The sequence below is a fragment of the Mytilus trossulus genome, chromosome 8 (genome assembly GCF_036588685.1).
Source record: "Mytilus trossulus isolate FHL-02 chromosome 8, PNRI_Mtr1.1.1.hap1, whole genome shotgun sequence".
Classification (NCBI taxonomy): Eukaryota; Metazoa; Mollusca; class Bivalvia; order Mytilida; family Mytilidae; genus Mytilus; species Mytilus trossulus.
Window position 1 is genome coordinate 64,428,954 of NC_086380.1, and position 16,891 is coordinate 64,445,844.

The following is a 16,891-nucleotide window of genomic DNA, read 5'->3' on the forward strand; positions in this document are numbered from 1 at the left end:
GATCTATGAGTTTGAATATCTTTCGCCCCTCTTTTAGACAGAAAAGGAACACACACAAACACTTTCAAAAATATGAAAATAAACTGTTGCTTGTACATGCAACGCACTGTTTATTTATTACTCTGCTTGAGAATTTGCGCATTCGTGCATTGCCTTGATGAGCAGACATGTCTCGATTCACTACTTATATTGCATACGCTATAAATATTAGCTTTAGAAAATACAGCGAAAAGTGGATTATGAATTTGAAGATAACAGAACTACAAATAGATTGATATGTTATACGCCACTTCCAGCACTGTTGTGCTATTTCGTGGCTTAAGTTTTTATTGGTGGAAGAAGCTTGAGTATCCGGACAGAAATAATCTTTATAATGTATATGTATTTCTATAATAAACAAGGAGACGGGGAACGGCTAGGCTAAAATGACACAGTATTAATATGTCAATGATAAAAATAAAAATTAAAGCCAACATTTAGTATTCACGATCTAGTAAAACACATTTTGAAAATTGTTAGATTTAAAACACAAAGAAATGTCCCCTAAAATCAGCTGTATAAACGTTCGTACGCGTTCTGACCCTAGCTTTTTTCCTTAAATGCAAGTCACGCCCTTTCGTTTTCATTTTCATAGATTGACAGGTATGATTAAAATGCAGTTGCATTTATAATTATGTTGAATTGATTTATGAAGAAAAATAAACTAGATACAATGTAAGTGTGGCTTAACAATTATGCGTGCCACTTTTGCAATGTCGTTAAAATTATTACTTTTTACAAGGTCATGCATTTCTTTCTTACGTCTTTAAAACAGTAAACCCATTTGATGTCTACTGATTGATATTTAGTTGGGGAAAATGATTTTATTTACTAGCTTGAATTGGCTTTGAACTTGCTTTTAAAAACTACGTTTTCTCCCAATCGGTACCTTGTGTTAGGGAAGGGAAGGGAAGAGTACTCCCAACCATGGCTCAACAAGGCACAATCGTTATGCGTCCCTCCCAATTCAGAGGATTGTAAGTTAGTACGCCAGTTTGTATCTATTGAAGTTCCTATCATTGTGCTTCCCTTAAAGTTTTATGATATTTTATGTTGGATGACCGTACTTTATGATCATTAATCACCGAGGTAACAAATAAACACTTGATGTTCTACGTTAATAAATTTTAGAGTATAACAACATTAATCATATAATCCTTCGAGACTTATTTAAACATAGTTGTTGTTATAAAAAAGATACCTTTGAAATGCTCCCTTTAACGGTATGTCACTAAAATAGTCTGATTAATAGAGCAGAAATATTGAAAACATGTAATGAATTCAGCATTTAACTTTATTTATACATTTTCAAGGGGTCATCCAATTCGTTGACCGAACAGTTAAAAGATTAAATTACACTTCTGATAATTTTAAAAGTGTGAAACTTTTATATTTTCGAAAATACTCAACAAAAGTCATATCACAAAAGAACCTGCACAATTTTATAGCTTTCAAAATGTCAATAATTTTGAAAACAATAAATACGTCATGATTACAAGGATTCAATTTATTTGAACAGATACAAAATGTGTAAAGCATATAAATAAACAATAGGATAGTACATAAATACCCATTGTTTAAATAGTCTGTTTTAAAAAGATTATTTATAAAGAAGACACATTTTACGTATTTTACTAATAAAAAAACAAACATGATCTGTAATGTAACAAAATAAGAATCATGAGTAACAAATACTTTAAGTATGAAAAAAAACTGGTCTTTAGAATAGGCATACAATGTAACAATGTATGTATGGGGAATCTGATAGGTTTAAATATTTATATTATAATACAGAATTATCATAATTTTATTTTATTATTAGGTAGACATTACCCTGTCCAAATGAACTGCAATAAGACAACGGTGTCGTATTAAATATACTGAGAAAAAAATCAGCAACACATGTTTAATTATTATCTATTGGATACATGTATATCAAATACAAACAATTATAGTTTATACACTTGTCATCGTTACAAAAACCATAAGGCGAATTTTTTTCTCAGCGAAAATTGGGGTGTACAAATTTAAACTCTGGAAATTCTCTCTTTCAAATTGTTTAATTAAAACTGATGGTGGTCAATTTTTTTTTAACCAGTATTAGGGTTGTCACTAGTAAATTGTAGGTTAGTAGGTTTTGAACCGATGAGAAATCTGATACTAATGTTACTTTTCTATTTAGATTTCCCTGCTCGTTAATTCCTTACAAGATGTAGTTGAAATAAATTACTATTCCTCACTTGCCCATACTTGATTGTAAATTTATATCTCATAGCACAAAACGATTCAAATTTGATTTAAATATTAAAGACATTACGAGAACATAAAAATAAAAAGTCTCTTGACGTTTTCTATTCAAACAAGGTTCATGGACGGTAATTAGTCGGAGTTTTCTGAATTATATGTGTTTAAGGGTACATATAGTAAACAGTTATTTTATAGAATGTGAATAATAAGCATTATTCCTGGAAGATTTGAACGAGAGAGAAAAATAAAACGCTGTCTACTGTAGTTCTAATTTTATTTTAACAATATTACAATCAACAAAGTGCATGCATTGGAAGTAGACATCTTTTTACTATTTTGTCAAATGCTAGTCCCGAAGGACAAGGTTGTACATAAGGCATTCCTTGGAAACAGTTTAAAAACTTGAAGCAATCATTCGGATACGGGAAAAGTCCTGTGTCGTCTGGACAGGAAACTCCCGTGTAGCACGTGACCGCCATTTTGTGATTGCAAGTATGTGTTCTTGCGTCAAACATATTTCCCGGTTCACATTTTAAATGTACACTTGTCCCACGTGTGCATTTATAAAAATACGCACAATTCAAAGGATCTGGAAATAATCCATCTTTCGGACAGTAAAAGTGATTTTCTGTTTCAGGTGGCTTGTACAGTATTCCTGCAAAAAAAGTAAAACAATTGCTTGAATATACTATATCTTTGCCTGATTATTCAGAGAAGACAAAATAGGCGTCCCATAAAAAAACATATTATGAACACTCAGTCTGTTTATTTCATTAATCCGGAGAACTCGAGAAATATTTCTACTCCTAAAAAGTATTTGATATATCAGAATTGCCAGCTACGGTAACGAAACCCTGAGAGTGATATGTCGCAAGGGTTTACTTAAGGAAGCTGGCTTGTCATGTTTTGGATTTTTTATCATATTTTCAGAATCCTCTGGTTTTATCCATTTAAATGCCTTGAAAGTCCCCCCCCCCACCCCCGCCTTATCAAAAAAAAGAAAAATACATTTATTCAGCTAACAAGATTTCATTAGAAGCTACAGTTACGTTTTGTGGTAGGATATAGACCCAACAATTTTATCTCGTATATTAATACATAACTTCATATCAAAGAGAAATATCACTTAGTCACTACTAGGTTTCAGATAACATCTAGATAAACCCATGCATGTTATTCTTTCTCGACATGCATATACATACATGTCTAAAGCACTGGTAAGAAGGGTAGCTATGCTGAATGAAATCATATATCATTTGATATCAAATTCACAAAAGTAAAAACTGACACTTTGATTAAACATTGCGTAAGGGCCATACTTAAAAAGTAATACATTAAAGATACGCTTTTCTGTAAATATCGATTTTTAAGTACATTTAGTTTTATAGAACTTAACTTCAAAATGTACTTGGTAGCCGTGTAAAGGGGGTTGTTCGTTTGCAGATAAATGTATTTGAACTTTTAACAATATTGATGCAATATAAATTATCATATGTTTTCAACAAATACATAGTTTGAACAATATTTTATTCAGAATAGGGCAACAAGCCAATACTTTGTAGCCCTCCTCACAGAATTGACATTGTGTACAGGTTTAGGTCTATGAATAAACCTATATGGGTGGGTATACGTTACAGATACACAAATCAAACACAGTCCTAGAAAGTCTATATGTCGGTATGCGACAAGATCGTGTTCGTTTTATGCTACGTTTCACTACATCTACTATGATGTGTGTATAGGATTAATGATACAGCAAACCAACGACACAGACACTCAAATATACTCTAAAAAGGACTAACTATGTATCACAGTATTATACAGTGACTGGAAAGCTGGTACTCATTTATAACATGGTTGGCAGATAAGTATTTAGTTCTGAATTCATTGATATTCATGTCATGCCTTATACATGTTTATACAATTATATCCTTTGTATGAGGTCGATACGCGAATATATTGACCTGAAAGAAGGATATTGACTGAGGACAAAGTATTTGCCTCATAGAAAAGATATAATTGTTTAATTAAGAATTTCCAACAATATTTGTATCAAAATCGTTAGTGCATCAATTATATTCTCTTTGTTGATAATCTAAATTTGTTGGAATTTCATAGATATCATATTGTTATTTTCTTCTTCAAATCAAAGTTAACAAGATGGAGTTGAATATATATTAGGAGAAATGTCATATTCTATAGGGAAAAGAAACGCATGATTAGTATAGATTGGAACGCCTCTTATAAATACAATGTATTGCATGTCATTTAGAAATTCACATGAACGGCATTTTTCAGAACAAAATACCACATAGCGATGCGATTCCAAATAAAATGTATTATTTTTCATAGTTTGTCTGCTTATCCTTGACAAATGTTACATGTATATGTAGGTGGTTTACTTTGTTACATTCTTTATTCTAAGTATATTCCACGCCATCACGTGAATATACCATTATACAATAGTGTACTTACACTAAAAAAAATTGTAGGAGGGACGTGTCTTTGACTTAATCATTATATAATCAAAGTTTAAGTTAACCTAGAACTAAACACATTTATTCTAAAAACAGTTGTTGGCATGACACGGGTTATGTTCTTCTCATATATGTTATGATGGTATGATACTAAACCCCTAACGGGAAGGATTGTGCCTGATGTTCATATGATGAAATCATAATCTTTCAGTCAGTTTAATTGAAGTCTGGAGCTGGCATGTTAGTTAACTGCTAGTAGTCTGTTGTTATTTATGTATTATTGTCATTTTGTTTATTTTCTTTGGTTACATCTTCTGACATCAGACTCGGACTTCTCTTGAACTGAATTTTTATGTGCGTATTGTTATGCGTTTACTTTTCTACATCGGTTAGAGGTATAGGGGGAGGGTTGAGATCTCACAAACATGTTTAACCCCGCCGCATTTTTGCGTTGTCCCAAGTCAGGAGCCTCTAGCCTTTGTTAGTCTTGTATTATTTTTATTTTAGTTTCTTGTGTACAATTTGGAAATAAGTATGGTGTTCATTATCACTGAAGTAGTATATATTTGTTTAGGGGCCAGCTGAAGGTCGCCTCCGGGTGCGGGAATTTCTCGCTACATTGAAGACCTGTTGGTGACCTTCTGCTGTTGTTTTTTTATTTGGTCGGGTTGTTGTCTCTTTGACACATTCCCCATTTCCATTCTCAATTTTATACTATATAGTATTATATCCGTGTACAAATAGCATGTACTATTATTTGGAAGAACCCATTTTTTTTAAGTTAAAAAGTCTTATTATAATTGGTTTTACGTCAAGTGCTAAAGGTGACATTAATGTTCCATTTTGTCGTAACTACAGTCCCATTCCGTTTCCACGAATGTGACTTACTGAATTATACTATTTACCCGTCTGTAATAACAGGAGTAAGACGACTGGTGCCACATTTGGAGCAGGGCCTACATATCCTTCCTGAGCACCTGAGATATCCCTAAGTTTTTTGTGGTGTTTGTGTTGCTTAGTCTTTAGTTTTCTATGTTGTGTCTTGTGTACTATTATTTGTCTATATGTCTTTTTCTGTTTTTAGCCCCATGGCGTTGTCAGTTTATTTTCGATATATGAGTTTAAATATTCATTCTTACTATTAAGGATAGTCACAGACGTGGCTGTATATTTATAAAACATCACAGCCAAATAGATTGTTGACCGAGTTACAATCTTTGTTTTCTTTGTATGGGTTCTACTTCCGGACGGGATAAGTTCAGGGATATTTCTATTCTAATTTTTACGCTTGAGATGACTGAAAGAGAGGTTTGTAACTTATTGAAATATTAATACAAAACATTACCTATGTTACAATTTCCAAGTGTATCTGGACCAGAAGTTACAGCAAGTCTGGGATCAGAAGCTGAAACAAAGAAGAAAGAACGCTTATTTCAAACGGGATACCACATCCTATTCTTAATGACGATGTTGTTTAACGAGCCCAGAGATTTCAATACGATACTGGTAAACTTATGTATCCTTTGAAAAAAAATTATTCTAAAAGGTCATCAATTAAACACAGTGAATATAGTTAAATCCTTGAATATTGTTTTTATTGGAATTGATATATATTTTATCATGATATTAACATCAACCTAAATGTTATTTTATTAATATACACATTCATGCTCTACAATCTGTCGATACATATATTTTATAAAAAGGAAGATGTGGTATGATTGCCAATGAGATAACTATCCACAAGAGAACAAAATGACACAGACATTAACATCTATAGGTCACCGCACGGCCTTCGACAATGAGCAAAGACCATACAGCATAGTCAGCTATAAAAGGCCCCGATATGAAAATGTAAAACAATTCAAACGAGAAAACTTACGTTCTTATTTATATAAAAGAATGAACGAAAAACAAATATGTCATACATAAACAAACGACAACCACTGAATTACAGGCTCCTGACTTAGGACAGGCACATACATAAATAATGTGGCGGGGTTAAACATGTTCGCGGAACCCCAACCCTCCACCTAACCTGAGTCAGCGGTATAACAGTACAACATAAGAACGAACTATAAAAACCAGTTGAATAAGACTTAACTCATCAGATGGAAAAAAATACAAGTGAACGTGGCCGGGTACTTATACATCCCGACACAAAAAGACACAATGAACATATCTGAGAGTACTCGCAGCTACTACTTCAAGGCCACTAACAACTAATAAAAAAATCATGTATCTATGACTTAGCATTGTATAGGATCATGTTTTTCTCTGACTGTTAAAGGTGTCTTTAAGCTAAATGCATTGCATGTTAATGTGTACAGATTGACGATTTCGTCTAAGATGCATACTTTTTATTAATTGTTTCTGGATTTTAACTAGTCTAGCTGTCATAAAGGAAATGCAAGTACTTTCAGATCTGTACTTTGTGTGTTTGTTAGATGTATTTCTACTTTGTATCCATTTGCAGATTTCATCCCTTTTCAACTGATGTTTATAGTTTGTGTTAATGTTGTACGGTTACATCACTTTCCTGGATTAGTGGATGTTTGCCTCTTTTTAACTAGTTTAACCTCGCCACATTCTATATTTCAGTGCCTGTCCCAAATCAGGATCCTGTAATTTAGTGGTTGTCGTTTTTTGCTATATTTAAAGATATAGTTTTTAATTTCAGTGCAAAATTTGTCTCTTGTGGAGAGTTATTTCATTGGCAATCATATTTTTATTTTGTAGGTTATAGGAATATCTACAGATAAGGGAGATAACCGAAATCAGACAACAGCACAAAGACAAAACATACATGTAGGCTAGCTATAACACATGATCTAGAGGGCAACATGCAATTAACAGGGTTTTTGTCTAAAGATTATTTTTTTTTTTGTAAAGCTCTAAATTCTCAAGTCTAAAATTAGTAAACAGATACATTCAAAGATCTTATATTGATATCCAATTTTGAAATAAAAATTTTGCTCAAAAACAATATTCAACCCAATGAGTAAACAGGATACGATAAAGATTTTATTGGCAACATTGTTGTGGCTCATACGGAGATGTGTTTTCAAGAATGCCAATGAGACAACTTTTTACCTACAAACATCTATGTGTTTTTGAAACCGGATTTTAAAATTAAAACAACAACTTAGTTATAAATATGTTATATATTAAACATGATATAAACCTACCGAGACATATATTATTTCCAAGGTCACTAATGACGTCATCCATACCAGATTTGTAATCATCAACTACAAAGGCTTTACAAGGATCTGACGCTAGACTCATAGCAGTGTCTACACTTCTTTTAAACGAGGTCACTACATAGAATACGACTCCATTTTGTTTTATATATTTTGCATACCATGCTGACGTTGTATGATCAAATATGATATTATTTAAAAAGAGTACAATAACTTTCTTGCGATAGATTTCTGTCGTCACATTTAGCATTTCAAAAGCATCCTCTAAAACTGGCTTCAGATATATCCCGTTGCTGTTTATTTTAGTCCGTTTAATGCCTAATGAAGAAATTTCAGTATTTGCTGATTTTCGAGACGTCAAGAATTTACTCTTCGAGCGTGCAGTTGGACTGTATTCCAAAATTTTAATCTTGAAGTCATATTTTGATATTTCAAAATAGTTAATAATCTCAAGTAAGAAGTCTTCCATGTAAACTGTCATTGTTGATTTCCAGCGACTCATAGGTACCGCAAATACGACGGAAGCTCTATTCTTACATCGAGAAACTGTAAAATTGTAAAAGAAAATTTAAAAAAAATCATCGTTCAGCATAATGAAAACATGGAGACTGATTGATGGCCTTCGGCTGTTGTCTGCCTTTTGATCGGGCTGTTTTCTCTTTGACATATTCCCTATTCCATTCTCAATATCAAATAAATATATGTAGATCTTGCTGCAAAATACGTCTATTGTTATCTTCGCATGGTATTTTATCTTACCTACTTACCTACCCTACTTTTTCTGAAAGGAGATAGACAAAAACGGTTTATACTTTTATGGGGCCTGGGAATAAAAATTGCCATGGCAGTTAAACTGTTTACCCCTCGTCGTGTGTTTGTATCAGGAGCCTCTGGCCTTTGTTAGTCTTGTTAGTTCATTTATATGTAATGGAGTTTACTAGTGTGACGTCCAGTTTCACTGAACTAGTACACAATTTTTGTTTAGGAGCCAGCTGAAACACGTCTCAGGATGCGGGATGTTCTAGGTGTGTTGAAGACCCATTTAAGGCCTTTCAAGATGGTTTTTTTCTGCTTTTTGGTCGGATTGTTGTCTCTTTGACACATTCATCATCTATATTCTCAATTTTATTTTTTAGCTTAATGATATGAAAAAGTAAAATCACAAAAATGCTGACCTCCGAGGAAAATTCATTAGGAAAGTCCCTAATCTCATGGCAAAATCAAATGACAAAACACATCAAACGAATGGACAACAACTGTCATATTCCTGATCGACTTTGTACAGGCATTTTCAAATGTAGAAAATGGTGGATTGAATCTGGTTTTATAGCGTTAAACCTCTCACTTGTACTACAGTCTCATCAGATTTCGTTATATCTACAACGATGCGTGAACAACACAGACATAATAAATGAAATAGTCAAAAAATTGGTACATCAGTCATCACTGTGTTACAATCAAACAAACAAGGCACAAAAACATCTATAAAATTAAAAACACATTATTGCTTCGCGTGTCTGACGTCAGAAAATTTATACGTCAAATAGGAAGAATTTTTGTCGTTAAATGTTTATACACAACAATTTTATAATTTCACAATGGAAATGTTGGCATTCTGTAAAGGGTTAAGAATGAAAAGTATGTTAGAATTAATTTCAGAAATAGACCGAGATCTAAAATTGAAAATTGATCTTAATAAGATTGCTTAAAATCACAAACTACACGCTACTTACGTTCACTCTGATTATCCGCCAACGAAATCCCAAATAATAAAAGCAAATTTAATAGAACCATGTTCATTGTTAAACGATTTCATTTGGAGGGATATTTTTTTCATGAATATACAAGAAAATTATATTAGTTTTGTATTCGACAAGAAATAAATGTCAGTACGTATTGTTTGCACCAGTTAACATAACACAGTTATATTAATGTCAATCACATTAATTCAGTGACATGTTAGTGGCCATTAATTGCAAATAATAATCTATTTATCCAAACCAAACATATCTTAGGGCGACCTTAATAGGTGTCTGCGGTTTTAAGGTTTCTGGACCATACACGAGGGTTTGGATGGGGTCCTACCATTGTACATTTTTAATTATTTTTTGGGGGTCTCCCATTCTACATTTTTCAATTTTAAGCCTATTTTTTTAATCTTTATAGTAGGGGCATTAAGGCCTAGTTTTGGCCCAAGAAAATAAAATGTTTGACAACCATTTCAAATTGGCAAATAATGTTTAGAAATGCATAGGGTCAAGAAATATAAATTAAAAACAGAAAGATTTTTATCTGCTGACGTCACAATTGCGTCATAATATGTATTGTTTTCACAAAAACGATGAAAAATATAGAATTTATGCAGTTTTCTATCATTATTTTCTTTGAGGAAACATCCTGCGCAGCCGAGAAACAACAAAATAATTTAACAGAAGCTTTATTATGACTATTGGCATAATCTCACCAAATATAAAGTTGTTTCTTGGGTGCGCACATACTTTTTCAATCTAAAATGTACTTAAAATTTGATGAAAAAACAAGGAAAATCACGAAATTTAACAAAATATGCAAATTAGGTCATGATTCGTTGCCATGGTAACTTGTTCGATGTCAAATTTGTTTTGATTTTCTTAGTACCTTATACCTTAGTCAAGTTTTCAGTAATTTAAAAATATGTACGATAACTTTTAAATTTGTAGTAATTTTTGGGCCAAATAAGGGCCTTATTGCCCCTACACCTTTGACCTATCAAACTATTTTCTACATTTTTGGCCCATTCTTCTGTAGTATTTGACCATTATTTTCTATATATTCAATACTCTATATACATGTACACATGTTTAACCCCGCCGCATTGTTTAGCCTGTTCCAAGTCAGGAGCCTCTGTAAGTCTTGCATGTTTTATTAATTAATTCAAATTGAATTTCATTTATGTGCTTTGGAGTTATGTATGACGTCCATTTTTCACTGAGCTAGTACACACATTTTGTTTAGAGGCTAGCTGAAGCCTGCTTGCGCCTGCGGGATTTTCTCGCTGTGTTGAAGACCCATTGTGGCCTTCGACTTTTTTTCTGTCCGGTGTTCGAGTTGTTGTTTAAATTTACATTTCTCTATTTTATTTATATTTATTACCCCGTCATTTTCTGTTCTTTAGTTGTTTTTGTCTATTTTTGATAACTATTTACACCACTGGGTCAAGGCCACTGCTGGTGGACGTTTCATCCCCGAGGGTATCACAAGCCCAGTAGTCAGCACTTCGGTGTTGACATGAATATCAATTGTGTGGTCATTTTTATAAATTTCCTGTTTACAAACCTTTTGAATTGTTCGAAAAACTAAGGATTTTCTTGTCCCAGGTATAGATTACCTTAGCCGTATTTGGCACAACTTTTAGGAATTTTGTATCCTCAACATGCTCAATGCTCTTCAACTTTGTACTTTGGCTTTATAACCATTTTGATATGGTCGTCACTGATGAGTCTTGTGAAGACGAAACACACGTCTGGAGTACTAATTTAGAATCCTGGTACTTTTGATAACTATTTGTCTATCTTATATACGTGGTCCATTTTCCTATAGTATTGACATGTTACATCATCTAGTCTGTAAACTTCATCTAGACACTCATTCTGTAACTATTGTATAAACCACCTACAACACTATCAAATCATAATGAATCTCTAAGTTTTCTGTCCTTCGTCTTTTTTTATCTGTAGGTAGACTAGTTTAACCCCAAAACATTCTTCATTTGCCTTTTTCATGTTAAGAACCTGTCTTTGGTACATTTCTGTCATTTTTTGTTTGTCGTAAATTTGTAATGTCATGAATTCGATCGGTTTTTGATTTCAGTCTAGTTATTATTTAACAATATTCATGTAGGAGCTTTTTGTAGCTAGTGTTTTTTCTCATTGTTGAAGGCCGTAGTTGCCACATCGACAATCATATCATACTATATCATATTGTGTCTTAATCATATTGAATCACTTGTAATCATTTGACGTATGTAATTAATGTTGATTGTTCTGCTCCTTGTGGGCGCTTTGATTAGCAATAAAGTATTTGTATATTGTATTGTATACTATATTTCATTTTTTTTTATATATCATATGATTATGTAGCCGTTGTTAATTCCAAGTTAAATTCCTACTCAAGTTTGAGCCAGTGAGGTAAAAGTACACTATAAAACATTAAATCAATGACTAAACGGTAATATTGTTCAACAAAGGTCATGTACATTTATGAACAGTGTTAATTTTAGCATGTTCAGAAAAATGTATAATTTTGATCTTTTTTTTAAGACTTCTTTAAGTTCAATTAATAAAATCGCTCTATTTTATATACTCTTAGCCATGCACACGAACCTTCAGTGAAACACATTCTAAAGGTTAGTAAAATAGTTTACATTGAACTGATTGAAGGATAACTATAACCAAAATCAATCGTTGTACTCGACAGACATTTAATAACTTTAAATATGTCATGTAAAACTTATTACACAATTAAGAAAAACGGAGCCAAAATCTGTCATATATATAGAGTTGCAGTTTTGCGAGATTTTAAGGCACTTCCTTTTTGAATACATGCTTGACAATACACGAAAATCATTGTAGTTAAAACCTTAAAGTTTATTTTATTTGTATTTATGATACTGAGAATTTGAGGAAACGTTCTGGTGTGGAAAAAAATGAAGGAAAATTGACCCAACCTCTTTTTAATACGCTCTTTACACAGTGAACACTGTGTTCCAAAAATAGTTTCACTTTTAACGCTTACATGTATGTATTGTGTATTTCCAGTCTTATTCATGTTGCAGACACATTGTACCATTTTATCCAAAATATTGACTTACATTTATAAATCATTCTTAATCATTTTCCCGGGCACAGGACATTTGCGCTTTTTTACCTGTAAAACGATAGGACATTTGCGCTTCAAATTTTATGGACGTTTGCGCTTTAGATTTTTATTCACCTGTATTTAAGTGATCGGACATTTGTGCTTTTGACTGATGTATAATTGTACCTACTAGATGTTCCAAATTTTCAAACTTTCTGACAGAATATTATGTGACAATTGAATTAAGATTTCCAACCATAAAAAAAAGCGTACGAAAAATGGTCCAGACTCCTTCCATGCCAACTGCATGCATATTAATGAGCAGTTTTACTTGACTCATCCTGCTAATTTTTTTTTTATCTTTTTGAAAAGTATCAGTGAACAATCGTCATCGAATTACATGAAGATTTGTTTTATTGATAAACAGGCACAAGAATTCAGAAAGAGCTAGAAACTTTATGCTTGTATTAAAAATGTGAACGAAAAACTAGACAGAACGAGAACAAGAGCTATTTTATTCACTCATTAAGCTGCAGATATCAGATATGCTTTGAAATGTACGTACTATGAAAAGATTTTTTTTTAACCATGTACACAAATATGACTTTTCTCTGCCAGGTCAACATGCTATTCTCAAGCCCGTATAAAAGAGGAAGGAAGTCATCCACGCCATATACCAAGGTCGTTAACAACTTCCATTTGTTGTAACGCCATATATTGCAAAAGCGCAAATGTCCCGCGCCGATTTACCGGCGGAAAAGAACCCAATTAAAAAAAGTCCCATGGTAACTATTGCTTATTTCTTTGCTCGAAAATTTGTACCTATTACAAATCGAGTAAATGCAGGTATGGTATATGCATTATATGAATTATTTACAGAAAACACAAAACTAAAAAAATGAGGTTGCTCCGGAAATGAGTTGAAATATTGTAGAAATTAAATAATAAACAAAAAACAATAAACTTCGAGAGGTTCAGGCATAAGTGCCAATGCAAATAGCGAAAAAAATAGTTTAAACTAGAATATTATCACTGACAAGCTTATAATTTTATATTTTACCGCGATATTATACTTATTTATAACACGTACTCATTGATCACGGGAACAACATACCTGCCAGCGACATTTTCTTGATCTGAGGTACATTGTATAAATTTGTTTGTGATACTTATAACGACATTTTGTCCATTTTATTGATTAGTTTCTAACATATCAAATCAAATGATGATGTTTTCAAAATATTTAATTCGGGAACTAAACAATACATCAACGTTTTTGCATTCTACTTTCGTTTTCTTACTGAGTGTATTTATAATGTTCATCATTAATAATTCACAAATAAGGCCATGTTTTCAACACAATATTTTACTCGAGTTCAGACAATTAAGGCTTCGAACTTAAAAAAATATCTGAAGAGATTCTTATATATTATATAATCTATTACGATTATTTTATAAAAATATGCATTTTTCTTATCCAGAGTTTTCAATTGAGATCCACAAATTCTGTTAATGGCTAAATCTCTTTTAGTTTATCTATATATATTTTTTTAATTCAAAAATTTAATTTAAGTGCACATTTCTCTATGTGTATGCATATTTCTTCTATTAATATGTAAATGCTTATAAACAAACTGCAGTAAAACTCTAAGGTGCTTATCATATTCCTGCAATTGTCAAAAAATATAATTATATACATAAATATCTAGTAATTGGTTGCTGTGTGTACATGGGAGAAAAATACCCTTATATCTAATCAGTTGGGGCTGCATATCATTTGTATGCAATTCAAAACACCATATCTGTTTAAAGGGGAATAATCCTTACAGAAATTGATTGAGTGTCTCCCATATTACTTTCTATTCCATGTGCATGCAATAACTCTTCAGAGTTCTATTGTCATGTATTTCATTTTATTATTTCATTGTTATAACAAATCATTGTAATCATTGTATGAAATTTTAAACCCGCGAGGGTCCATAATTGGATTAATAAAGTATTCTTATTCTTATTCTTCTTATTCTTAAAAACATTGCATTTAAAAATAAAACCGATTAAACTATTAGTATCTCATTGTATCTTCTATATAAAAAAGAAGATGTGGTATGATTGCCAATGAGACAACTGTCCACAAAAGACCAAAATGACACATACAGTAACAACTATGGGTCACCATAATACGGCCTTCAACAATGAGCAAAGCCCATACCGCATAGTCGGCTATAAAAGGCCCCGATAAGACAATGTAAAACAATTCAAACGAGAAAACTTAAACGACCTTATTTATGTAAAAAAAAAATGAACCGAAAAACAAATATGTAACACATAAACAAACGACAACCCTGAATATACAGGCTCCTGACTTGGGACAGGAACATATATCTGTTTTTACCCAGATGAATTCGTTTTTTTCCGAATCTAAAGGACTATGGATAAACTCATTGTTCGTACACCAAAATTAAAATAATGTTACGTCATTGGTTAAATTTCCATTGTTTTAACGTTTTAAGTCTTTAGTCTTTAGTAAGTGTCAACTTGACACTATAATCTCTCTGTATTTTTTTTATCACTCTGGCATGTCTGGTAATTTTATGTCGCTATTGTATAAAACTCCTTAGTACGTTAAACCAATCACAACGTTTTGGTGTACGCATGGTACGCTTATGAACAAATTCCCATAATGCATTAGATTGTGAAACGGCAAATTGGCAACGTCCAGCTGGTACCAGTTGTTCAACTTGTCGTTATAACTATAATAACGCTCCGGTAAATTTTGACATGTGGTTGTGATTTTTCTGCTTTTCATTTGCATTGACTTATTATTATTTATAAGTTGTTGCCTTTAAACATGTTAAACAAACATAAACACAAAAAATACCTGCAAACTATGTAAAGTTTTTAGAGTCAATGAACCGTGGTGAGTTGTTTGGACTATATAATCTCCATGGAAACGATACTTGCAAATGCAAATAAATTTGCATATATATATACCAAATATCATTGACTTGAAGTTCACATTATCAGTTCATCTTGAACTCAAATTATCACAAACTTATAGATGTAAACTAAGCAAATGCTTCAGGTTGAATTTTGTAAATACAGCTCAGAACACGCCTCTTTTGGGGAGTAATTGAATACTCATAGAAAATTAATTTTGTTTACATACTGGTTCCCAGCTATGCTCTCTGTGTTCCATATCGCAGAGACAGAACTTGGGAATGTTACCAGTAAATAAACACGTGCATATTGTTTACATTGAAATCTGTGGTTACCTTTCATTCGAGGTAGGGGTAGTTAAGAAAATTAGTGTAAGTTTAAACTCTGAGACGTTCAGGGCATATCAACGTTGAAAATATGCCGCACAGCCCTATATTTTGACCTTTGAAAAAAATTGTGGTGCATATGAACTTTCAATTCTAGCATAAGATTTTTTTCAAAACTTCATAGTAAAAGTGGTACAGTTTTAGTTGTAAAAGGAGTGCCTATGGGAAATTGCATTGTCAATATTAACAGAAATGCAACCTTCAGAGTCAATAGATCATGACTGACGGAGCAGGGCCAAATATTCTCCATTGAAATGAAATGTGCTATTACCTTTACAACTGAATACAAATTAACATGGCCTACCACTTATGGTTCCCCTCAAACTGACCTAATCATAAACTAATGCATGAAAACTAAACTAAACTTTCAAAGTCAATAGACCATGACTAAGGAGACTGAGCCAAATATTCTGCATTGGAAATAAGATATAGAAATGCTTAAATATCTGGTTACCAAATATCATTTACCAACCACTAGTGGTTACCCATAAACTGCCCTTATCACAAACAAATACATATAACTAAACTTAACAAGAGTTTGTAAGGTCAACAAATCATGACTTAGAGAACAAGGCCAAACAATAAAAATGAGATGAGCCAATACTTATACAACTGCCTACCAGACATCATTAACCTTCGACTTATGGTTTACCATAAACTAGACCTATTCCTAAACTAATACAGTTTTGACGCCGCCGCTGCCGCCACCGACGTCGCTGTCACCGGTGCATAAAACTGTATACGTATGTCTTTTTTACTCCGTCAA

The 16,891-nt window shown here is 32.5% G+C and overlaps 1 protein-coding gene across 1 annotated transcript; it reads right to left on the reverse strand.

Moving 5' to 3' along the window:
* Positions 1–2,579: 2,579 nt before the first annotated feature.
* Positions 2,580–9,838, reverse strand: LOC134727858 (uncharacterized). The gene is made up of 4 exons (XM_063592252.1): positions 9,700–9,838; positions 7,952–8,512; positions 6,109–6,168; positions 2,580–2,941 (listed from the first exon to the last, which is right to left on the reverse strand). Exons 1-4 carry the CDS (start codon positions 9,764–9,766, stop codon positions 2,580–2,582), a joined length of 1,050 nt encoding a protein of 349 aa, XP_063448322.1. The 5' UTR covers positions 9,767–9,838.
* Positions 9,839–16,891: the final 7,053 nt, after the last annotated feature.

What these genes read in the sequence shown, in the direction of transcription:
- LOC134727858 (XM_063592252.1), bottom strand. Translation starts at nt 9,766, where the DNA reads ATGAACATGGTTCTATTAAATTTGCTTTTATTATTTGGGATTTCGTTG. An exon ending in TGGAAATAATATATGTCTCG is followed by an intron (nt 6,169 to 7,951) that starts GTAGGTTTATAT and finishes TCTTTGTTTCAG; the next exon opens with CTTCTGATCCCAGACTTGCT. An exon ending in ACTTGGAAATTGTAACATAG is followed by an intron (nt 2,942 to 6,108) that starts GTAATGTTTTGT and finishes CTTTTTTTGCAG; the next exon opens with GAATACTGTACAAGCCACCT.